Source organism: Protopterus annectens, chromosome 16.part0 (genome assembly GCF_019279795.1).
Source record: "Protopterus annectens isolate FY-2018-M chromosome 16.part0, PAN1.0, whole genome shotgun sequence".
Taxonomy (NCBI): domain Eukaryota; kingdom Metazoa; phylum Chordata; order Ceratodontiformes; family Protopteridae; genus Protopterus; species Protopterus annectens.
This window is the reverse complement of record NC_056750.1, coordinates 678,512,993-678,538,433: the sequence shown is the minus strand read 5'-3', so window position 1 is coordinate 678,538,433 and position 25,441 is coordinate 678,512,993. Positions and strand designations below refer to the sequence as shown.

The window sequence follows — 25,441 nt, the reverse complement described above, 5'->3', positions numbered from 1 at the left end:
GTATGCTGTGGGGCAGCAGGTAATGGTTCTCATTCCTGTCAGACACAACAAGCTGCAAGTAGCTTGGGAGGGTCCCTACAAGGTGGTAAGAAAGGTAAGTGATGTTAACTACATGGTGGAACTGCTAGGCAGACAGCAGGGGCACAAACTGTACCATGTTAACATAATGAAATCTTACCATGATAGGGAGGCCCTTGTGCTAAGCATTTGCAGTGAATTTCAGGAGGAGTCTGATGGAGATCTGGGGACTGATCTCCTCGATGAAGCTCAGGCTGACACCTTGGTAGAAGGGGTAGCAATGTCCGAGCAGCTATCTCCTACCTAGGTTTGAGAGATCCGAACAGTGTTGTAGGAATTTGGGGACACATGCACTGGGAAACCAGGGTGCTCCCACCTAGTGCAGCACCAGGTCGATACAGGACCCCAAAGGCATATTAGGCAGGCCCCTTATAGGGTACCTGAGAGAGTCAGACAGGCCCCGAGGGAGGAGGTACAGGTGAAGTTGGAACTAGGGGTGATTCAAGAGTCCAACAGTCCCTGGGCCACCCCAGTGGTGCTGGTGCCAAAGAAGGATGGCAACACCAGGTTCTGTGTGGACTACAGGAAATTAAATAGTCACACAGAGTCAGATGCTTACCCCATGCCTAGAACAGATGAGGCCCTGGAGCAGCTGGTGGGGCTAAGTATCTTACAACCATTGATCTTACCAAGGGTTACTGGCAGGTGCCCTTGATTCCCAGTACTACAGAGAAGTCAGCCTTTGTGACTCTTTTTGGCTTGTATGAGTTCAGAAAGATGCCCTTTGGTATGATGAATGCCCCAGTGACTTTCCAGAGGCTGGTAGATCATATCCTAGCAGGAGCAGGAGGGTTTGCCCTTGCTTCACTAGATGATATTGCCATCTACATCCATTCCTGACCAGAGCACCTTCAGCTTGTCAGGGAGGTGCTGAGCAGACTACAGAGGGCCAGGTTGACCATTAAGCCAAGCAAATGTCAGGTGGGTATGGTGGAGGTTTCCTACCTAGGACATAGAGTGGGGAGTGGTAAGATATGGCCAGAACCTGCCAAAGTAGAAGCCATTCAGGCATGGCCTGCACCTGTTACTAAAAAGCAGGTGAGGGCATTTTTAGGGACAGCACGGTACTACAGAAAGTTCGTCCTAGGTTATAGTACCATAGCTGCTCCCCTCACTGACCTGACAAGGAAGAACAGGCCAGATAAGGTAGTGCAGACCCCAGCCTGTGAGCAGGCATTCCAGAACATAAAGAAGCTTTGGGAGGACCCCCTGTGTTGGCCAGTCCAGATTAGAGCAAAGAATTTGCTATGCAGGTGGATGCTTTGAACCATGGGGTGGGGGCTGTACTTAGCCAGATTTCTTCAGAGGGAGAAGAGCACCTAGTGGTTTATTTCAGTCATAGGCTCCAACCCAGGGAGGAATGCTATGCGGCTGTAAAAAAGGAATGTCAAGCCATAGTGTGGGCACTGCAGAATCTTCAGCCTTATCTGTATGGAAGGAAATTCACTGTTATGACAGATCACAACCCCCTAACATGGTTAAACAGAGCCAACCAGCAAAATGCCAAGTTGCTAAGATGGAGCCTGGGGTCGCAAGCATATATGTCAGTGCAGCACCGCAGTGGGGTTTAGTAATGCCAATGCAGATTGGCCCTCAAGACAGGGAATGGGATGAGGTACACTCAGATAGACCTAACCCTCTCAAACGACGTTTCTCAAGGGTCACTTGAAAATCTAGCTTGAGTTCTCCCGGTGGGGGGGGGGGATGTGAAGGCTGCCAGCCTAGCCAAATAGAATTGTGCAGATAATTCTGTCATTTGCAAATATAAATGTTGAACCACAGGCTTGTTGTCTTAAATGAAATAATGCAGTTACAAAAATGTGGCAACCATGCTCTCTACTGACCCATTAAAAGCATGCTGTGACCCATTGATCTAAATTCGGCTCCAGCCAGGCTAGATGAAGGCATCCTGCCTACTGTTTTACTTAAGGAATAATTACTAGAGTTTACATGTGAAATGTCTTTTATTGATGTGGTTTCCTGCAGCTGCAAGATAACAAAAGAATGTAGTATCTGTCAGCCTGGAAACACAAGGAAAGTGTAAAAAATGATGTAATGTGTATCAGAACTGCAAAAGAAATTTAAACAGAGAGAATCAGAAGGCATTAAGCATTTTTGCCTTGATCATCCAACTCACAGCACTGCCTGTTGTCTTATGTAATTATCTTAGACTTGTAGATGAAAAACTTGTACTGAGCAGGAGTGAAAGTTAGAGAATAACAAAAGATAATAGTCCCAGATGTAAAATCCACGTAATTTATTGCAGACAGAAACAAACGGATAAGCGCTTTCACTGTATCAGCTTGTTCAGATCCATGAAACAAACACCTAATGCAGACTTGTTATATATTGAAAGCACACAAATACAATTAAACAATTAACCTATCCAAAAGTTGATCCAAAACAGAATTCTATTTAAAGGCATAACATATTGCGAAGAACTGGAGATAGCTCACTGCAGAAGTATAAATGCATAAAATAGCTTAAAACATTCAATAAAATAACTTAAAACATATCATAAAATATATGAAATAGTACATGAAAAAATTCCATATATTAAAAAACATAAAAAACTCTGAGGCATAAGGACATAACATAGGCATACTCATATTAATAATATAGTCACACTTCACATGCCGGCACTGCCTCAGCCTAGGTTTTATAGATGCCCTTTCATTTAAACCTAATCCCCTATCAGCCCTCAATAGTGTTATCCATTCACTCTCTTTTCCTTCAGTGTATGTCCTAATATCACCACCCCTCTGATTTGGGGTGATGACTTCTAACACTCTGAACAGAAACTTATGGTCATGGCCATGCATGACCACATGTTTAGCTAAAGCATTATGCAGCGTGCCTTTCCTAATGTGATAGTTATGCTCTCTCATCCTATCTCTGAGTGGGCGGTTGGTCTTACCCACATAGAAAGAGGAACACAACTGACACACTGCTAAGTAAACAACATGTACGGTTATACAATTCGCCTCCACTTTAGTGTAAAAAACTCTTCGCAAATCAGGATGAAAAAACTCCACATTGCTATCTATAAAAGAGCAAAAATTGCAATGACCACAAGGTCTAGTACATCCTACCTTCATAAGATGTCTATCAGGTCTGGGGTAACACAACATCCTTTTCAAATTGTTCTTATTCCTAAAAAGGAAACGTGGAGCTTCACCTACTATCTGCCTAAGGTCATCATCGACCTGCAGGACTCCCCAGAACTTATTAACTATCTCCTTGATTTCAAATTGATCAGACGAAAAAGTAGTAGAAAACTTAACACAGTGATTAATCTTTTTATCCCCAGTGACACTGGGATAAGTAGGTCCCAAAGTAAGGACTGGCTACAGTTAAATGTAGATTGTGCACTTCATCTAGATGCTGATTGACCTCATTCACATTATACCCCCTTTCTGTTAACCTCCTAGTCAGGCTGTCTAATTCATTAGTGAACCCTATATCCATAGGGTTTAACCTGGAGGCCCTAATTGCCTGTCCTCTCATAATATTCCTGAATATGAATCTTTTGTGCTTGATTATAATGATTACAATGATGTTATACATATTATGCACCCTAGTATGCAGCCAGACACTAATCTATATCCTGAAGTGCGCATTAATAGGGACAAACCCACATCTTTGGCTGGAAAATCTGAAGTTGTGGTTAGACCAAAGATAAGGACAGAGCAAGTGGATTTAAGTAGTAACATTAGCCCTGATTTGTCTTTTCCTCTGCCTACACGCCTGGAGAAGGGCCCACGGAGGTCACGCTCCATGAGTCGAGGCAGACAGAAAAGGAAGCCGTCAGGGGAACCTTTATCTCATCATACCTTGAAAAAGATGTGCACCAACAAACATTAGTTCACAACATATCTCAAGTCATACTTAGTATTGGCAATATTAGACTGCTGAGTAAAGGGTTGAATTTCATTCCAAAGACACAGAGTAGGTGGACAGATACTGTTACAGATCTTAAATTGTTCTGTAGAAATGTTATGTTAAAATATTTGTTCAAGGGTCCCAGTAATGAATCAGTAGATAATAGGGAGTTCACTTTTAAGAATTTGAGTGAGTTTGTGCCCACCAATCACCCTATGGTAGAAGCTTTCTTAAAGTTGACGGAAGATGAACTATATAGCTTTTATAACAGTAGGAGAGATAGGAGATCCATGAGGTCTGATAACCTTACCTATAAGGAGAGGTTAAGCTTAAAGAAATTGCAAGATGATTCCACCATCATTATAAGGCCAGCAGATAAGGGAGGCAGGATCATTGTCATGGATATTCTGCATTATAATGCAACCATGGAAATGATGCTGCGTGATAAGTTTTATGAAGTGATTACAGTAGATGAGGTCAATGACATTATTAGGTATGTTGGCTCCACACTCTTGGATATTTTTAAGAGCAACTTAATAGGGAAGGAATTACATGAATATCTTTGTATCTGGGCGCCTGTTATCCCTGTGATACATGGGCCACCCAAGATACAAAAAGACTCTAAAGATCCACCCATGAGACCAATTGTCTCTGGTCGTGGGTGGGTAACAGAGCATCTATCTGTCTTCATAGAAAAGCATTTGAGGCAGGTTTTGAATAACAATATCTTTGTTTTACAAGACTCTAAGCAGTTCTTAATTGACCTCTATGAATGCATTAAACAACAAGGAACTGTTGCTGACTGTATATTTGTAACCTTCGATGTGCAGTCACTTTTCACAGTTATACCGAATGGGTTAGGACTTACCTATGTTTCAGAACATTTAAAGGAACATAGTGGCTACTTAGATGTTAAGATTGACTTGATAACACTTTTTAGAATTAGTTCTTGAAAATAATTTATTTATGTTCAGAGATGTTATTTACAGGCAGTGTGATGGCGTGACTATGGGCACACCCTGTGCGAACACCTATGCCAACATATTTTTAGCCCATTGGGAGGAACATGTGTTGTTTAGTAAAACATTGTTTAGGGAGCATGTAGTATTTTATCGGCGATTTGTGGATGACATTTTTGTTCTATGAAAAGGGACATTAGCACAATTACAATCTATGTTTACAATGATGAACAATTTAACTACTTTCCTCAAGTTTACCATGCATTTCTCTGAGCATAAAATTGAGTTTTTGGACTTGTTTGTTGAAAGGTTACATAATGACATTATTAATACAGGGGTATTTCGTAAGGCCTGTCACTGTAATTCGTTACTTATGAGAACAAGCATGCATCCACCTTTCATATTCAGGAATATTATGAGAAGACAGGCAATTAGGGCCTCCAGGTTAAACCCTATGGATATAGGGTTCACTAATGAATTAGACAGCCTGACTAGGAGGTTAACAGAAAGGGGGTATAATGTGAACAAGGTCAATCAGCATCTAGATGAAGTACACAATCTACTTTTAACTGTAGCCAGTCCTTACTTTGGACCTACTTATCCCAGTGTCACTGGGGATAAAAAGATTGATCACTGTGTTAAGTTTTCTACTACTTTTTCGTCTGATCAATTTGAAATCAAGGAGATAGTTAGTAAGTTCTGGGGAGTCCTGCAGGTCAATGATGACCTTAGGCAGATAGTAGGTGAAGCTCCATGTTTCCTTTTTAGGAATAAGAACAATTTGAAAAGGATGTTGTGTTACCCCAGACTGGATAGACATCTTATGAAGGTAGGATGTACTAGACCTTGTGGTCATTGCAATTTTTGCTCTTTTATAGACAGCAATGTGGAGTTTTTTCATCCTGATTTGCGAAGAGTTTTTTACACTAAAGTGGAGGCGAATTGTATGACCGTACATGTTGTTTACTTAGCAGTGTGTCAGTTGTGTTCCTCTTTCTATGTGGGTAAGACCAACCGCCCACTCAGAGATAGGATGAGAGAGCATAACTATCACATTAGGAAAGGCACGCTGCATAATGCTTTAGCTAAACATGTGGTCATGCATGGCAATGACCATAAGTTTCTGTTCAGAGTGTTAGAAGTCATCACCCCAACTCAGAGGGGTGGTGATATTAGGACATACACTGAAGGAAAAGAGAGTGATTGGATAACACTATTGAGGGCTGATGGGGGATTAGGTTTAAATGAAAGGGCATCTATAAAACCTAGGCTGAGGCAGCGCCGGCATGTGAAGTGACTATATTATTAATATGAGTATGCCTATGTTATGTCCTTATGCCTCAGAGTTTATGTCTTTTAGTATATGGAATTTTTTCATGTATTATTTCATATATTTTATGATAGGTTTTAAGTTATTTTATTGAATGTTTTAAGCTATTTTATGCATTTGTACTTCTGCAGTGAGCTATCTCCAGTTCTTCGCAATATGTTATGCCTTTAAATAGAATTCTGTTTTGGATCAACTTTTTGATAGGTTAATTGTTTAATTGTATTTGTGTGCTTTCAATATATAACAAGTCTGCATTAGGTGTTTGTTTCATGGATCTGAAGAAGCTGATACAGTGAAAGCGCTTATCCATTTGTTTCTGTCTGCAATAAATTACGTGGATTTTACATCTGGGACTATTATCTTTTGTTATTCTCTCACTTTCAGTCCTGCTCAGTACAAGTTCTTCATCTATATTTCTATTTTATATTTTTCTGAGCAGGGGCGTTTACCTGTGAAGCAGCATTTTATTTGATTTCTTTTTTTATCTTAGACTTGTGTTTTCTTTCAGAGATAGCTAGAAACTAGAAATATTAGACTAAGTGTTTTTCTGTGATGTCAGAACTGTACTACTGAATTATTGTAAGTATTTCTGTGCGATCTCTGAACTCTTGAGTAGCTCTGTGTAGTAGAAAGTATTGTCTTGTGGTTTTAATTATTTATTAAATATTTTAAAACCTTTGAACTGTGGTTGGTTTGTGTAGAGATATGTTAAGCTCTAGAGTATATTGCATTTTTATAGAGTTTACTGTCCAAGTCACTCCAAATAAGCCTTGACTGATTAGTCACACTTACCAATTGGATAATAATTTTGGACAGTAATAATTGGACACCCTTTTAAGGGCCTTTGGGTAGCTGATAATATTAGCTGGGTGGTGGCAAGTGATTACTACCATATAGTCTGGGTAAAAGGGGCATAGCTGGCGAACCTGTGTCAGCCTTCCCCAGAAGTGTCTGTGTGGTTGTATAAACTCTTATCTCAAAGTGTGAGTGTGTCAGCTACTTAGGCAGGGACTCAAAGCACTGGCTGGACAGAGAGGGTGATGGAGGTTTTAGCTTGTCCAGCTAGGCTTAGATCTGGGCCCTACAGCTGTGCCAGTGGGGAGTCTCATTGGGGACCTGGACAGCAAGGGAGCAACCAGCCCCGGACTGACTGTGATCTCTGTGTGCTTTTAAGGGAAATTGCACTTTACTGTGTGTATTTGTTATCCTCATATATGAGACTCCCTCTCTGGTGTTAGTGGTGAAGATTGAGGCTTCTTGATTGCTGGGCCAGGACATAGGTGTCACATAGGCATCAAGTACTGCCTTTTTATGCTTACTTTAATAATTGCTGAACCATATTACATAAAAGTTACTAAAAACTTAAGGCTTGTATGACTGGAACCCATCTTGTCATGATACGTCACCACTATCTGCTACTTTCAGAGAAATAAGTATTGTTCGTGTGATTATAATTATATCTATTGTCATAATTAAATTTTTTTGTGTATAATCTCAAAAGTCAAGCAACATGGAAAATGTTTTAACTGCATATGACAACTAAGAAATACACAAAATCTCTGCTAAAACTACATGTGCATCTTGAGTGGTTACTATGGTATAGTAAAAAAACATTACAGAATTAAACACTGTGTTCATTGTGACTTATAAACTACATTTTAAAGATAAAATAAAATAATTTTACTTTTTTTATTTTTTATTTTCTTCTGTTAAAGCATGAAGAAAGTTGCATCTTACCCTTAAAAGTTCTATATTACAGACATCAGTTGTCGGTGGAGAAATATAATTTAATGGTGCTACAGCAATGCTTGTAAAAGCAACAAAAACAAAGCAAATAGGGCTTTACCTTCTCTCTCAAACCTCTTAGTATGATGGCATCAGCTCCATTCAGGCAGAAGGAAATGGAAGGCAACATTTGCTAGCTGATGGAAATGTAATCTGTACTTATAGTAGGAAAAGGATAACGGATTATTCATATTAACTTTTTGTACTACTCAGTCACCTTTGGAGTCTCAGGAAGACTTAACCTTTTCTGTACAGAACATTTTCAAAAGAACTTCCCCAAAACTACTGATTGTTTTAATTATTTTTCACTTCCTTTTTATATGTCTGCTTCTTCAGAGAGGTTTTGCATGCAATTTGCTGGACATCTTGCTGTTAGAATAATTTATTAAATCATTTTAGATTGTGCTTCTACCTTCAAAGGCAAGTGAGTATTCTGCTATGTTGAACTTTCATATAAAAATATTATACCTTTGGTGTCCACGATCACCAAAACACTACACATTCATGCTTTGGTAGTTACATTTTTTTTAATCTGAAGACAACTGAAAACCTGTTTACAACAGAAGTACATCTGTTCTACAGACATTACAGATTGTCAGTCAATTTCTGATGACCATTTTGACTTGAATTTGACTCATCCTATAAAATTACATATATCTGTATTGTCTCAATAGACTATAATGTTTTCTAGGCCACTCCAATGACATAGAGGGATAAAGCCTTAACTACGGCTCAGCTGAACCAAGTTCAATTAGAGCCTTGAGTAACTGATGAAGCATCATGGAGGATGGCAATGCCAGTCCTAGGAGGGCCTTTATTAGTGATGCTCACTATGGGTATGAGTGTTTCACAGCGAGGAGTTGCCCTTGGATATAGTTGATGAGCAATGGGGGGGTGGGGAAAGGGAAAGTGGATAGTGCATGAAAAAAGATACCCCCCCGGATGGAAGCACAGATGGCCAAACCCCCAGAACACTTGTAGCAAATACTGGAATAGTCAGAAGGGTAGGAGGGTGGTTGGTACATCTGGCATGGATGTGGGCAACTGGGGGAACGGTCGGTACCATGAGGTCAGAGGGGCAAGCCAGGTGGATACTTAGCTTTATAAAACATACTATATAAATTAACAGCTATAAGGGTAAGCCATCTTGAATGAGTGGAAAACACTCAGAATGAGTTAGAAGGTTTGTGTTTTTTCTATAACGTTTAAAAATATAGCAATATCAGTTTTATATAGTAGTAGTTATGATTTTTCAACATAATGATAAGATTCTCATTTATAATTAATTTTATAATAAATTTTATAATACGAGAAATTACTAATGTACACATTAGTAATTAAACTGCACAAAATTGCCATCAAAGAGGGGTCTTGTAAGCCCACTGGAGTTACCTAGGAATATAGGTTTATATGTCTGAAACCATTTGAAATTTTCACTTGCTAAATTGTGATGGTTAGTCTTTTAACCACCATCTCTACTTAAAAGCCAGTAAAATGCAAAACTTAAAACTGCCAACATATTCATGATTTTACATAGTATACATTTGCCTGTGTAAAACAAGGAGGAACATAAATATCTGTGTGTGTGTGTGTCTGTGTCTGTGTCTGTGTATATGTATATATATATATATATATATATATATATATAAAACCACTCAGGACCCTTCCACCAGCACTAACCTATATAACTTTACACAGCTAATAACCAGTATAACCAGGCCCAACAATAAAATAGGCAGTGACTCAGTTCTGGATTGGATACTTATTTCTGATCCTAACAAGACCTCCTCCTCTGGCACACTACCTAACAGTATAAGTGACCACTTACCAGCCTTTATAACATGTAAGACCACCTCAGTCCTAAGCACACACCAAGTTAATCAAACCAGACTTATCTCACTTCTCCCCTAACATCTTTAATGAAATCCTACAAAGCATCAAGTGGACTCCACTAAAATATCTCCCTCTCAATGATGGTGTTGAATTCTTCAATTCAGGATTTCTTAGGATCTTAACAGTTTAGCCTCGCCTAAAAAGAGTATAGGCTAAACAGGCCAGCTGGCTTACCAAACACACAAAGCAAATTATGTCTGCTAGGGATAAAGGCTGAAAAACCTGGCAAAAAAGTAAAAATCTTTATGATCTCATTCAATATAAACAGCTACGCAATCAGGCAAAATGACTAGTAATTAAAAATAAAAAAGAACACGTATGAAGTCTTCAAGACACAAACAAAACCCAAAGAAATTTTGGGCCATAATCAATTCCCCACTTCATCTAGGTACAAGTAGCGATCCTTGCCCAAATACAGATAAAACCCCTACTGAGATAGCCTCTGTCTTAAATTCATACTTTATTGACTCCATAGCTAAAGCCCACCACTACCTTCCCACCAACAGACCCCTGCCCACCTGATACTCCCACTTCACACTCCTCAACTACTTCTCTATTCTTATTCACACCTATACCAATCTGCATTATAAAAAAACTCCTTCATAAACTCAAAGCTTGTACTAACACACCAATTTACCTGCAGAACTTCAACTATCTGCAAGCCCCATTGTTATCCTATCAGCATACTTCTCAGTAGATCAATTCAGGAGTCCCATATACCACACATCTGGTAGAAAGCATTTGTTTTTACACTCCATAAAGGTGGGAACAACTCTAACATCTCTAATTTCTGACCCATCGCTATCCTCGCTCTCCTATCTCTAAAATATTAGAAAAATGTGTTCACACACAGCTTCTTAACCATCTTGTTAAAAAACAGATACGTTCCCCCACGAATCATGGCTTCAGGCCTGGTCATAGTATCTGCACTGCTCTCATATCCTTTATGGACATAGTAAACAGGGCTCACAATGCCAGTTACACAGTCTCCTCACTCTTCCTTGACCTGTCTAAGGCCTTCGACACAGTTTCACATCTTCTTCTGCTCACAAAACTCACCAACTTAGGACTTTCACCCCCCACCTCAAACTGGTTTTCAGACTATCTCACTGATAGGCAACAATCCACCAGATGGCAACACTCCTCCTCACCTTTTCTCAACACATCTACAGGTATACCGCAAGGATTTATACTCCTGTTCAGTATATTCATTAACAACTTCCATACCACTCTTACCCATGGCACAGTTATCCAATATGCAGATGATTCTACAATCATCTGCACTGTCAAATCCATATCTGAGTTACAACTCCTTACCCAAAATGCTTTCACTTCAACTAAAACTTGGATGCCAAACAACCATCTTGATCTAAATCCCATTAAAACTAAACTTCTAATCTTTCCCCCCAAAAAACTACCTCTCTGAACAAGAATGATTTTTTCTGTCCAGTCCCATAATAATACTCTCATTGAAGTCATTCCAAGTACTAAACTGCTAAGGGTCATCATTGATGAAAATTTAACATTTGACTTCCATATCCACGTCAACATCAAAAAAACACATAAAAAACTAGGTACCCTCTATAGACACAAATACTACCTTAATTTCACTGCAAAAAAGCTCTAGCCTCATCCTTTCTGCTCCCATCGCTATTATATGCTGCCTCAATCCTCACCAATATCCAGTCCTCCCTGAAAACCAAACTTGACTGCTGTTACAATAAGATTGCTAAATTTGTAACAAATTTGAAAAACTCAGCCCACCACTGTTTATCTCTACATCAGCTAAACTAGCTTGAACTGCCATACTACCTCACTTATTCACAATTAAACATTGCACATAAACTCATATACAAACCTTCAAATTGCCCCTCCCTTTCCTCCTTACTGAGTACATACCACCCTAACAGGTCTCTAAGATCTGAAAACAAAATGATGCTAAAACTTGAAAAAACAAATCTTGGTGACAGTTAAATGCTGTACTCTTTTACTGTCTCAAAACTATGGAGTGCCACCCCACCTTCAATCAGAATAATCAGCAATCCTGCTCTCTTTAAGAAGTCCCTCAGAAAACACATCTCTTCTCTCTGGTAATGTACTTGTGCAAAAAAGCACCCCCTAAAACCTGATTCCACTACTATTACCCTCTACAATATTACCTCTTATGAGCTCTCACTGTCTTGATAAATGCCAACAGTTTATGCCTACAAAAATCCAACAATTAATAATCCAAACTGCTTCCCTATCTGACTAACTCCATCTTCAATGATGCAATTGTACACAATGTAGATGTGTAGTATTTGTAAAGAACTTGTACTGCTGTGTTAATAAAATTTCCATGCATTGAATGATACCACAGTATAAAGACAAAATGATCGGTTTCAACAATTGGCTAAAGTATTGGTGTCATTCAAAGGGGATCCAGTGTCTGTCAGCCTTGGATGACATGCTCAACAAGCCACATTGCTTCGCTAGGGATGGCTTGCACCTGTCACCCTTAGGCTTTCGTATACTGGCCAAGGCTCTTGCCACCCCCATAGTGCCTTTTTTAGGCATAGCTCAAAGGACAAACTCACCTCCATAGACAACCCAAAGATAAAAAAACTAAAGGTGATGCTACTCAATGCCAGAAGTCTAAACCTCAAAATGCACGCACTCGAGTCTCTCCTCAGTATGGAGAAAATAGATGTCTGTGCAGTAACAGAAACCTGGTTCAAGGCTCCTGAGAGCACCCCAGCACTACCAGGTTCTAACTCATACCATGCGTTTCGGCCCCAAAACTCGGACTGAAGCACAAAAGGATGGGGAGTATCTATATTCATCAAAGATACCTACACTTCCAGGTTAGTGGCACTGCACGAAGCATCGGAAACCATCCATGTGCAACTAACAGCGGGCAAAACTGCCTTTCAGTTTGTAGCCTGCTACAGAACACCCTCCCTATTACAGGAACCCCACTTGGCATTCCTGAGAACACTGGAGAATATGACGATCTCTCCAAACACTATGTTACTGGGTGACTTCAACTACCCAAACACTGACTGGGAAAACTACTCAAGCCCAAACACCCTCGCCCAATAGTTCCTTGAATTTATAAACTCTAACGCAATGGAACAACTGGTCACCACTCCCACAAGAGGGAACAAAATATTGGACCTGGTCATCACCAACATGGGGACTCTATGTTCCACACCAGAGGTAAACCCCTCATTGGTAAGATCAGACCATAAACAAATTTCCCTGGACATCCATATCCCATCCCCACCCCCAGCCAAGGAAATCACTGTAAAGAATTTCTCAAAAGCCAATTTTGCACTTCTCAAGACTGAGGAGGAATCCTTCAAAGTCCCTGGGCCAGAGGATAATACAGCCCAATCCGCAGAATCCTTTACAAATGCATTCTATGAGCACCTGCAGGAATGCATGGATCGTGCTATCCCAAATAAAACCAATACTCACTCCTCCAAAAACAGGAGACTGGTCTGTTGGACCCCGATCATAAATAAGCTATACAACAGAAGGAGGAAGCTACTACATGACAGAGCAAAATCCCAAAAAGGGAAGGCATCTCTGATCAGTATTAGCAAGAAACTTCGATCCCTCATAAAAATCATCAAAGGCCAGTTTTGAAAGAAAAATTGCCCTAGACACTAAAGACAATCACATGGCCTTCTTTAGTTATGTCAGGAACATGGGTGGAAACTCCCAGATATGCTCTGAATTGTTGCATAACGGTACAAAATATACCGAACCTACAGACATAGCCAACATCCTGGCAGACAGATTCAGCGCAAACTTCTACCCCCCTTCCCCCCCAAAGGAGCAAACGCCTATCCCAACTGAATGTAACCTCCCTGACATCACAGAGGCATAGATGAAAGCTGCCCTCTCCAAAGCAAAAAACACAGCATCTATGGGACCGGATGGTGTCCCAGGCTGTGTCTTACATGAGCTCCAAGAAGAACTGAACCCTCACATTAAGTCACTGTTCAAACCTAGCCTTACTACAGGATATGTTCCCAAAGAATGGCGTACAGCTACAGTGGTCCCACTCCACAAAGGTGGTGCCACAACGGACCCCGGAAACTATCACCCCCATAAGCCTGACTAGTCTGGTCTGTAAAGCTATGGAGCGTATTATCATGGAATTCATAAACAAAGACATTGGAAGCCTCCAGACACTGGACCCTACCCAATTCGGCTTTGTTAAGGGCAGATCTTGCCTCTTAAACCTAGTTGATTTCTTTGAAACAGTTACCAAAGTCATAGATGAGGGCAAGGTAGTCCACACAGCCTACCTGGACTTCACAAAAGCCTTCGACACAATATCCCACTCGGGCATCATAAATAAGCTTACCAGCTTAAATATCAACCCCTATATCACAAGATGGGTTGCAAACTCGCTCAGAGATAGAACCCACATGGTCAGAATCACAGGTGCCATGTCCGAATCCAAACCAGTTACAAGTGGCGTCCCACTGGGACCGCTCTTGTTCGGTATATACTTCTCTGAGGTTCAGGCTAACACGGGGGGATTATGGCTGACAAAGTTCGCAGATGACTGCAAACTGGGGGCCATAATCGAATCTCCAGCTGACACAAGCATCCTCCAAAAGGGTCTCAAAGAGATGGATGCTTGGTGCCAGAACCACGGCCTCAAGCTAAATGCTAAAAAGTGCATAGTCATCCCCTTTGGGAAAAACAAGGTGCCCACAAATTACCACATAGGTGGTAATCCACTAAGTACGGAAGAAGTAATTAGAGATTTGGGGACCAACGTAGATAGTAATCTCTCCTTTGATAATCACGTTGCCAAAGTGGTTAGAAAGACTTTCTATATAGCCCACCTTATCACGAAAGGGTTCACATCTAGATCAAGAGAGGTCGTTGTGCCCCTCTACTCGTCACTCATCAGGCCCATAATTGAATACAATGCCTTTTTTGGGATGTACCTTACCCGACACCTGCAGCAACTGGAAAGACCCCAAAAGTACCTCACCAAGAGGATCATGGGCTACAAACAGATGTCCAATGCAGCTTGACTAAAGAAACTCCAGCTCTACTCAGTTGCTTACCACCTACTCAGAGGTGATCTATGCCTGACGTACAAAGCCATGTCAAACCCAGAATTAATGGACATGCTCCACCTCAAAAAATCCAAGTCCCTTAGAGCTACATGCTCCAGGGACCTAAACCTCAGCACAAAAATAAATAGGACATGCTGGAGGGACAGATTCATTTCCCAGAGGCTCCCCTCACTCTGGAATAGAATCCCAATTCATGTTAGACATAGCCCCTCGCTGACCCTCTTCAAGTGAAATTTGGACGCGTGGATGGGAAATCGCAAATTCACCCCTGGGATCTCTCCTGTGTCCCTGCTAGACAGAGGCACAGTAAACTAATCTTAAAAGGGTACCTTCTGTGACCTACTTTACAGAGGCACAGTAAGCTAATCTAATAGGGAGGTGGAAGCCAAATACACTCTGGCTAGGCTTATAAATGCCCTAGGGCAGATAGTCTAGTATCTACCTATGAACCTATTGAGACTTTATATACTCTGTATTGTGTGCTATTTCTTGCATGTAGTATTAAGGTATGTGGAGCTTTTTTCCCCGGGCCTCTACTGAAAATGGACTCACCTAGGCCCAGTAAACTTTCCCAGTTAACAAATGCAATAAATAAATACATGCCAATGTTTTACTCAAATGCACACTAGTCTTGCCAAGTCATATCAAGGACTACTCAACTGTGATAAAATAACAGCATGACATATTGACTTTCATCCACAGACTGCATCTGTACACACCAGTTATTGCCATTTATTGACTGTATACAACCTCAGATGTCTGGTTGTGATGTGTTCCAACCTGAGTCACTCAAAAACACACCAACTCTGCTAATCGAGATCAATATATTCCTCCTTAAATGATAGTAAGAGTCAGTCATATTCATCCATAGACTGCTTCCATACCTACTTTACTGGCCTTATACACTACAAATGTCCAATTTTGAACAAACAAAAAATGACCCCAGTAATACATTCCATAACTTTTCACATAAATACACACTGCTCCATGAAACTAGATAAATACTGGTTTAAATGTGATCAAACAACAACAGGGGTCAGTCACTTTCATCATCAGGCTTTCTCCATACCCAACACCTACGCCTACTTTATTTATTGTGTCACCTTAATGCTGTATTGGGATCACGTCAAATATAACCACAATAATATTTTTCAGTTTACTTTACATAAGCACACTCTAGACTTGTCAGGCAAGATAAAGGACCATTTAAATATGATCAAATGACAGCAGGGATCAGCCATTTTCATCCACAGTCTGTCCAGTGATCACCAACTGACAGGCCCTTTATTGACTGTGTATACCTCAGATGTCCGATTGTGGTCGAATAAAAAGTAATTGCCACAGTCATGTGTTTCAACTTATTACTTTTAGTAACATATGGTACAACCCTCCCAATATACATTTAATTGTGATCAAACAAAACCAGGGTAAGTCAATTTTAACTGCAGACTATAACCATAATATGTCTTTGTTGTGCACATCTATGATGCATGTCTAAAGTAAAGGATACATTTCAAGTAGTTTTATGTAGACATACAATCTCTCTCTCTCACACACACACACACACACACACACACACACACACACACACACACACACACACACACACACACACACACACACACACACACACACACACACACACACACACACACAAACTTTGCTTCAAAGATGCCTACTTTCTGTACTTACCACTGACTTTTAAATATAATGAGAAGAGAAAGTAGAGTTTTGTACCTACCATAAATGTAGATGTTCCAGTGCTAATACAGCTGCAGTCATAACAGATGGGTTCTCCTGCCGTCAGGCGGGACCTCGGTCAGCCAAATTCCAAAGTCTAGGTCCAGCGTCGGTTGTCGTCGCTTTCTTTCCTAACGTCAGTGCGACAGGGGTATATAAGACACAGCCGATGCCATTTTCTTCAGTCTTTCTTGCCCCAGATGTCAGGTGCCCCCAGAAGGAAGGCAATATATATATATAAAAAAAAATATATATATATATATATATATATATATATATATATATATATAAAATCATGCATTACAATATAATCAAAAACCAGTAGTTGCAAGCAAATACACCATAGAAGGATAACCCAATCAAGTTGTAAAATGAGGAGTTAGCCACTAGGTCTGTACCCAGAGGGGAAGGAGGGAGGAAAACCTGGACTGCAGCTGTATTAGCACTCGAACATCTACATTTATGGTAGGTACAAAACTGTACTATGTTCATCGTGCATACAGCTGCAGTCATAACAGATGGGTAGAATCCCAAAGCTACGCACAGGGTGGTAGGCACTAGGTGGAACTGGGAGGAGCCAGAATGCCCTGCAACACAGCAGTAGCAAAGCCTGCTCTAGTTTTGGAGTATAAAGGTAGGTGGTAGTGTTTAGTGAAGGTATGCACAGAACTCCAAGTGGCTGCCTCCAAAATATCTTTGGTAGGGACTCCTCTGAGGAAGGCTGCAGAGGTAGCTGTGGCCCTTGTGGAGTGGGATCTGATGCCTGCAGGTACAGATTTTCCATGAAAGGAGTAACAAAACCGTATGCAGTGGCCTATCCATTTCGAAATTGTCTGTTTGGAAATTGGCTTCCCTTGAGCTCCTACAGCATAGGACACAAAGAGTTGTTCTGATTTCCTGAAAGGCTTTGTTCTGTCCAAATAGTAATGTAGCTGTCTATGGATGTCTAAGGAATGTAGCAGCCTTTCCCCTTTGTTTTGAGGATTAGGGTAAAAGGTAGGTAAGTGTATGGCCTGATTTAAAGCTACCCTGGATACTACCTTAGGCATAAATGACGGGTTGGTTCATAGGGAAACCCTGTCCTGATGGAAGATGAGAAAGGGCTGCACAGCCATGAGGGCTTGTAGTTCCGAAACCCTACGAGCTGAGGTAATGGCCAGAAGGAAAGCTGTTTTCCAGGGCAAATATTGCAAATCTGTTGAGGCAGCTGGTTCAAAGGGAGGCAATGTTAATTTTTCTAGAATGTAATTAAGATCCCAGGCTGGTATTGGTTGTTTCCTTGGAGGTCTTATATTCTTAGCCCCTCTGAGGAACTGTCTTAAGAGTGGGTGAGAGAATAAGGGTGGATCAGTGTTGTATTCTGCAGAAATGGCTGAGGTATGAATTTTGATGGAGGAAAATGAAAGTCCATTGTTCAACAGCTCAGCTAGATACTGTAATATCTGAGGCAAATTCAGTTTTCTAGGATCCTGGCCTTTTTTTTCTCATTCCAAGTGCAAAACCGTTTCCATTTTGCGGAGTAAGCCTTTCTAGTAGATGGCCTTCTGGCCTCCAAAATGACATCCTGCACCTCTTTGGAGAGTAGGGTCTGTTGTGGTGTTAAGGAATTTTCCATGCAGCCAGATTGAGTATTTTCAGCTGACTGTGAAGAGTTTTGTAGCTGTGCTGAGTCAGTAGAAGAGGCATTAGAGGTAGGGTCCAGGGAGGAGTATGTGTTAGGCTCCTCAGGAGTGGGTACCAGTGTTGTCTTGGCCAGTCTGGAGCAATCAGTATCATCTTCGGTCTGTCTGCTCTTGCTTTCAAGAGCACCTTGGGCAGAAGAGGCAAAGGTGGGAAGGCGTAAACTGTCCGTGCTGCCCAACTGAAAGAAAGGGCGTCCACTCTCCAGGCCTTTGGATGGAAGGTCCTTGAGCAGAACTTTGTCAATTGATGATTCCTGTGGGAGTCAAAGAGATCTATGTCTGGCCTTCCCCACGCTTGGATTATCTTTGTAAACACTTGAGGATGCAACTTCCATTCGTGTGGGTCTGTCATATTTCTGCTTAGATTGTCTGCCAGCGTGTTTTCCAATCCTGGCAGGTACTGTGCTTGAAGTTCGATTTGCCATTCCAGAGCCAAGTTCCAAAGTGACATGGCTAGCCTGCACAGGGGGTATGAATGTGTTCCTCCTTGTTTGTTTATGTACCACATTACTGTGGTGTTGTCTGTTCTTATCAATAATTGCCCTGGATGCAGGAGGTCCTTGAAAGCTGTAATTGCATTTATCACTGCTAGCATTTCCTTTTGATTGATGTGAAGGTGCTTTTCCTTTTGGGACCATTTGCCCTGAAAGCACCTGTCTGTCATGTGTGCCCCCCAGGCGTAGTCTGAGGCGTCTGTTGTGATGACTTGATTTGCTTGAGGCTTGCAGAATTGTAGACCTGTGTTTGTTTGGCATTCTTGGGCCCACCATAGAAATTCCTTTTGCAAACATGGGATTATTGGTATTATTGTTTCCAAACTGTGGCTGTGTTGAGACCATAGGTTTTTTAGGTACCATTGAAGTTTCCTCATATGCAACTTTGCACATGGGATTAGAAGAATACAAGATGCCATGAAGCCCAGAGCCTGCAGGATTTTCCTTGCAGTTAGCCTGGTACAATTTGCTAGTATTTTGAAGTACTGAGTTAGTTGCCCCTGTTTTTCTGGCGTAAGATAGGCCATCTGGGTGTTTGTGTCCAAGTTGGCACCCAGGAAAGGTATTTTCTGGGATGGTGTTAGCCTGGATTTCTCTTTGTTGACTGTGTATCCCAGAGAATTCAATAACCGCGTTACATAAGCCAGATGTTCCAGAAGTATGTGTTTGCTGTCCGCTTGGATCAGGCAATCGTCCAAATAAGGGTAAATTTGTATCCCTTGAAGTCTGCAGTAGGCAATTACTGATGCCAGGCATTTCGTGAATACTCTGGGCGCAGTAGATAAGCCAAAGGGCAATGCAGAGAATTGATAGTGGATTGAACCTGCAAGAAATCTGAGGTATCTTCTGCAGCTTTGTCTGATTGGGACATGCAGGTATGCCTCCTTGAGGTCCAATGTTACCAGCCAAGACTCCTTGCCCAGCATGGGAAGAAGCTGCTGTAAGGTGAGCATCTTGAATTTTGGTACGAGTAGAAATGTGTTTAGGATGGATAAGTCCAAAATGGGTCTCCAGTCGGTTCCTTTCCTTGGTACCAGGAACAGTCTGGAATAAAAACCTTGACCTTGTTCGTGAGCAGGTACCTCTTGAATAGCTTTCATGTCCATGAGCTTTGAAATTTGTATTTGAGCCTCTGCCCTTTGATTGTGTGGCAGGTTCGGCATGCCTCTCATTTTTGGAAGAGTGTGAAAATGAAATCTGTAGCCTCTGTTTATAATGTCCAGGATCCATTTGTCTGTTGTGATAATATACCAATTTCTTGTAAATAATGCCAGCTTTCCTCCCAAGGGTGCTGCCAGCTGAGACTTGCTTGGCATGAAAAGGGGAAAGTCATTGGGTTTGTTTTCTGTATTGTTGTGCACTGTCTTCGCCACCTCTTGGTGCTGGAGTTTGCCACTGCCTGCCTCTGTATGATCCTTGTGATTGCCCTCTGCCCCTTGTGTGCCTGTATCTACCTCTTTGGGGCTTGTCTGTGGCTGGAAAGGACCAGTTTTTTGAAGGCCAATTTCTGCTAAAACGTGGTGGTTGAACCTGTAGAAAAGCTTTGACAGTTTGCATAGATTTAGCTTTTTCTTCCATTTTCCGTAGTATCTCCTCAGCATTAGTACCAAATAATACATCCTTTTGTAAAGGAGCATCTAGTAGTTTAGCTTTAACATGATCAGGCAAGGTTTGTTCCCTAAGCCAGGCATGTCTACGAATGACTGATCCTGTAACAGCAGCTCTACTTGAGGCCTCTAGAGCATCATAGCCACATTGTAAGGTGTGTTTACCCACTTGTTCTGCACTATGCATCATATCCTGCAACTCCTTCAAATCTGGTTGTTCAGGTTGTGACATTTTATTCCTTAATTGTGATAACAGAAACTGATGAAATTTAAGCATATGGAACTGACAATTTAAGGCCCTCATGGCTAGGGTGGCCGAGGTATATACCTTTTTTCCCCACCTTTCTAAGGATCTAGACTCTTTTTCGGAAGGTAGTGGATTCTTAGCAGTAGAGGCCTTCATTCCCTTGGGGCCTTGAGAAATGGTTTCAGGGTCAGCATTATGGCTTTTGTAAAGAAGTTGGTGAGAGTTAGGAACTCTGTAGTACCTATCAGGCTTGACTGGAGCAGGAGGCAGGGAATCCAGATTAAGGCAAGCCTCCGAGTAAACATCATCAAGTATGTCCAAGACAGGAGGTATCGCCAGAGGTCTGTGCTGAGGTAGCAAAAGAAATTCCCTAAGTCTTTTCTTGGAATCAGAAAAGTCTTGGCCTTCCCAATGGAAGTGTTCCCTCATGGTATGCAACGTTTCCCCGAAAGAAAAATCCTCTGGTGGAGATACAGAAGGAATGGACTGCTCTGCATCAGAATCTTCAAAAGGGGAGTACCAGTGTTCCTCTTCATCAGAATGTTCTGAAATAATGGAGCCCTGGTCAGAAGAGGGAGAATCTTCCTCCACTCTGGGTCTCTTGTCCGGAGGGGGCTGGGAACCCCTGATAAGAGTAATTAAATCCTCAGCCATTTTTAGCATCTGCTTTTTAGGCATGGGGCCTGGAGATGGGCCCTGTGCAACAGGCCTCTTGGGATGCATGGCTGATTTGGACTTAGTAAAGGCCTTTATGGAAAAGGAAGATGAGGGTCTAAAGACACCATGGGTGGAAGTGGACCTGTCCACATTAGGAGGCTCAACACTCACAGTGGCTTCGGTAGCTTTAGTCTGGGTATGGGCCGAGGCACCTGCGGTCTCGTTTACAGAAGACACCGCCAGAGAAGTGTCATCGGTAGTCAGGGGCTGCGTAGGTGCCTCGCTGAGAACCGGAGCACGTGTAGCCGGTTTTAGCGTGGTGTCGGTGGAGACCGCGGACCTCGCGTGTCAGTCTTTGTCCTTGCGTTTTTTGGACAAAACGGTAGTCGGAGTCTCCGATGACATTTTATAATCAAAAGCTTTACCAAAAAAGTGCTGGGCGAACTCCGCCCGACGCTTAATAGTGCGTTTATTGAAAGTAGCGCCGCGACAGCCGAGACGTCGTGGTCTGGGCCTAAACAAGGTATACAGAGGGAATGGAAATCCTTATGCGGTATTTGCTTCCCACAAGAAATACAATTGTTAACTTTGTCTGACATCGGTCTGAGGCAAGAAAAGTTTCCCCAACGGGGTACTTAGCTTTAAGAAGACTTCGGTTTCCAAATTTTCGTAATTTCAGGAGCTGGCCGACCGGCACTTGCGAACTGCTTCTGCTTCGGGCACCGCGCGGCAAAAAAGACTGAAGAAAATGGCGTCGGCTGTGTCTTATATACCCCTGTCGCACTGACGTCAGGAAAGAAAGCGATGACAACCAATGCCGGACCTAGACTTTGGAATTCGATCGACCGAGGACCCGCCTGACAGCAGGAGAACCCATCTGTTATGACTGCAGCTGTATGCATAATGAACATCTAAATTATAGCCAAACTAAGGTGTTAAAGCTGGCTGCTGCAGTTTAATCCTCACAGCTATGAGCTATAACAATGACCGTTGTACAGTCTTCATGCTATCTGCTTTCAAACACAACCTGTAATAATACAGTGACTGCTCATTACTACTCAAAAATGAGCACTCTAATTGGACAGCCCAACCAGTGTGCTCGATGTAAATCGAGCATATACCAATCGAAAAAAGTCCAGTTTCTGAAGTACAATTAGGGCAGTCAGACTTTCTATGGTATATGCTGAGGGACAGAGCAAAATACAAGAAAATGTCAGGTACATTCTGCAACACTAAAGAATCAAAAATTTACCTGATTTCCCTTGTATTTCTCCAATAGAAGTATGAAACCCCAAATCAAAAATAAATTTGCATGAGTGTCTGTACATAGAAGAATGTTTCTTGCATGCAATTAATCAGCCTGGATTTGTAAAAAAATCCTTGTAAGTGGACTCTTTCATTTCAGCCATTTACGAAGAGAAATGGACTACATAAGTGCTGCTGATAGAGGTATGAGTGTGTACGATGCTTTGAGAGCTAGTGAATAGTGGGGAAGAAGAAGAGTTATCAGGGTTAGCAGATTTATTACTTGTAAATGGGAATATCCAAGTATCCAGCCATCCATCTCTGACCCCTTTTTCCCATTTTTTTCACATGGGGTCAGGGTGTCACTTCAACAGTGACTATCATCCAGATCCAAGGTCATGAAAGCACTATTCCCATATTATCCATCAGAAACACTGGTTTCATATTTAAACCAAGCGTACATTCCTTTCCATGCAAATGCGCAATTACTCACTAATGGAGAATGGATATCTTGTACTTTAAAGATGACAGCTATCCCTGTAACACATATGTGATTGCCAAAAATACAGGTTCAGGTAGGAAAAATTGAATGCCTCCGACCCGTGGTGGTGGTGCTGTGGTAGCGTTGTCGCCTCACAGTAAGATGCTGTCCGGTTCGACTCTCAGCTAGAGCGTCTTCTGCGTGAAGACATGCGCGAATGGGCATACCTTCGTTGAAGGTTGTGCATCAGGGCTGGTAACTCGGCACGTAAAAATCAACTACCAATCATTAGTGGACCGGAGCTCCGCTGTGGCAAACCCTAACCGGGAAAAGCCGAAAGACACAACAACAACTGCTAAAAATGCCTCCAGGCAAATCACTGCTTCTTGTGCAAAATGGTTTATTGCTTTCTGCTCAATACTATGATAATTTGCTTAAGATGTGATATCTGCATTCTGTATGTGCTACTTCTACAGTGTTATACAGGGCTAATGCATGTGTAGATATGCACATGCAAAGACTGATCTTCAAATTTAAGTCTATGAGAGAGAAAAAAATGAAAGAAATTTAGCCTTAGTCCTGCAGCTTCTGTCCTTTGAAGCAGCTTGCATCCATTATTTAGTACTAGAGAACATCCATCTTGACATGAGGCAAATAACTTCGATAAAATGCATCTTTTTGCATAGGTCCTCCTGCTATATGTGTACAATGTTTTAATAGAATAACATTTATACTTACGTTGGCCAGCCTTCTCCGGTTGAGACAGTGAAAAGTGTGAGCAAAGCCCACAGCACATTGTCGTAATGAAATTCATATTTCTTCCACTCCCTGTTCTCTGCCTTCACTTCATTTTCACTTTTATAGTCAAAGTACCATCCTCTGAAACACAAACAACATAGTTTGCTTGGTTACAGGTAAGAATTCATTGTGCTTCAGAAGTTCTGCCTTCTACAGTGGTTCTGCCTTCTACAGTGGTGATTAAATTATTAGACTCTACTCTGACAAAATTACATTACTTTAGACATCTGTCATCAAATACCATTTTTTGATGTATGTAATTCTATCTAGCAATCAGTCTGCAATGTGCCCAGAGACAAGCAATTATAAATATTTCATGCACGGTTTGATTTACCGGGTGTAGTCTGATTCTGACAAAAAACATACAGCTGGAGAAGAAGGAAAAAAAACTAGTGTGCTGAAAATAACTAACTCTTGATATGCTCCATGTTAATTCTTCACTCGCACGGAGTTAAAAAAATTAATTTAAACACAGTGAATTCGATTTTCTAGGAAATTTTAACAAAACTTAGTATTCTGGATGCCTTCTTTATTGGACACTGTAGTTGTTGTTATTTATGCAACACGTTAGAGATTATAAGCCAACTGCCTTAAATCTTTATAGAATAATTAGACTTCAGTACAACTGTTGGATTGTGTCATCATATGGAACCACAGTTCACTAAGGTATGCTGTAATGATAGCCTAACAGCACACTATTTGTTACCTGGCAATAATGAATACACACAAACACACACACACAATTGCTATTAGCTTGTTTTAGGCTATTCAAGGATTTCAAAGCAGATTTTTTGTTGGATTTCAATGAATTATATTCACCACATGTGTACTTCTGCTATACCCTCACAGAGCTGTAGATATATAAGCTGATTATTTACAGTCACTTATGTCATTAGTGGTCCTGTCTTAAAATAGCATTGACTTCTTGTCATAAAGATGGTGTGTTTCAATCACTTACTCAGTTTGGTGTCTTGTTAGATGTCCTTGCACCAGACTGCAGCACTAAACTGATTTGCATTGTTGGCATAAGCCACCCATGAGATGAGACATGATACCTAATTTATCAGGATTTTTTTACTCATGTAAGGATAATTACTTGCCAAGTTAGCAGCTGTGTGTAGTAGCAAGCTAACCATTTGTGACATGTAATTGCCAGGTCAGAAAATATGTACTGAGGAAACTGACTTGCACATACTAGGCCAGTAAACATGTACAAGAGGCAAAGTAGCCATCTGTGTGACGTGTGCATGCCAGGACAGGTACTATGTTTAATGACAGACTAACCATTTATAACTTTACATGCCAGCTCAGAAAATGTGTACTTCCACATACCAGACCAGCAAACATGTACAAACGTAACCTAACCATCAGCAACCTGTGAATACTAAGTCAGCAAATATATGCAGTGACAAACAAATAATTTGTGACGCGTACATCCCATGCCTACTAAGATGCATAGTGACAAGCTATCCATTC

At 41.3% G+C, this 25,441-nt stretch overlaps 1 protein-coding gene across 1 annotated transcript in view; it reads right to left on the bottom strand.

Annotated features, from left to right (window-relative positions):
• Positions 1–25,441, bottom strand: part of CACNA1B (calcium voltage-gated channel subunit alpha1 B) — a 3,578,581-nt gene that overhangs the window by 885,556 nt on the left and 2,667,584 nt on the right. Inside the window, exon 29 of the mRNA XM_044058770.1 lies at positions 23,906–24,046. Within this exon, the coding sequence (XP_043914705.1) occupies positions 23,906–24,046 (141 nt within the window). The remainder of the gene's footprint in view (positions 1–23,905; positions 24,047–25,441) is intronic.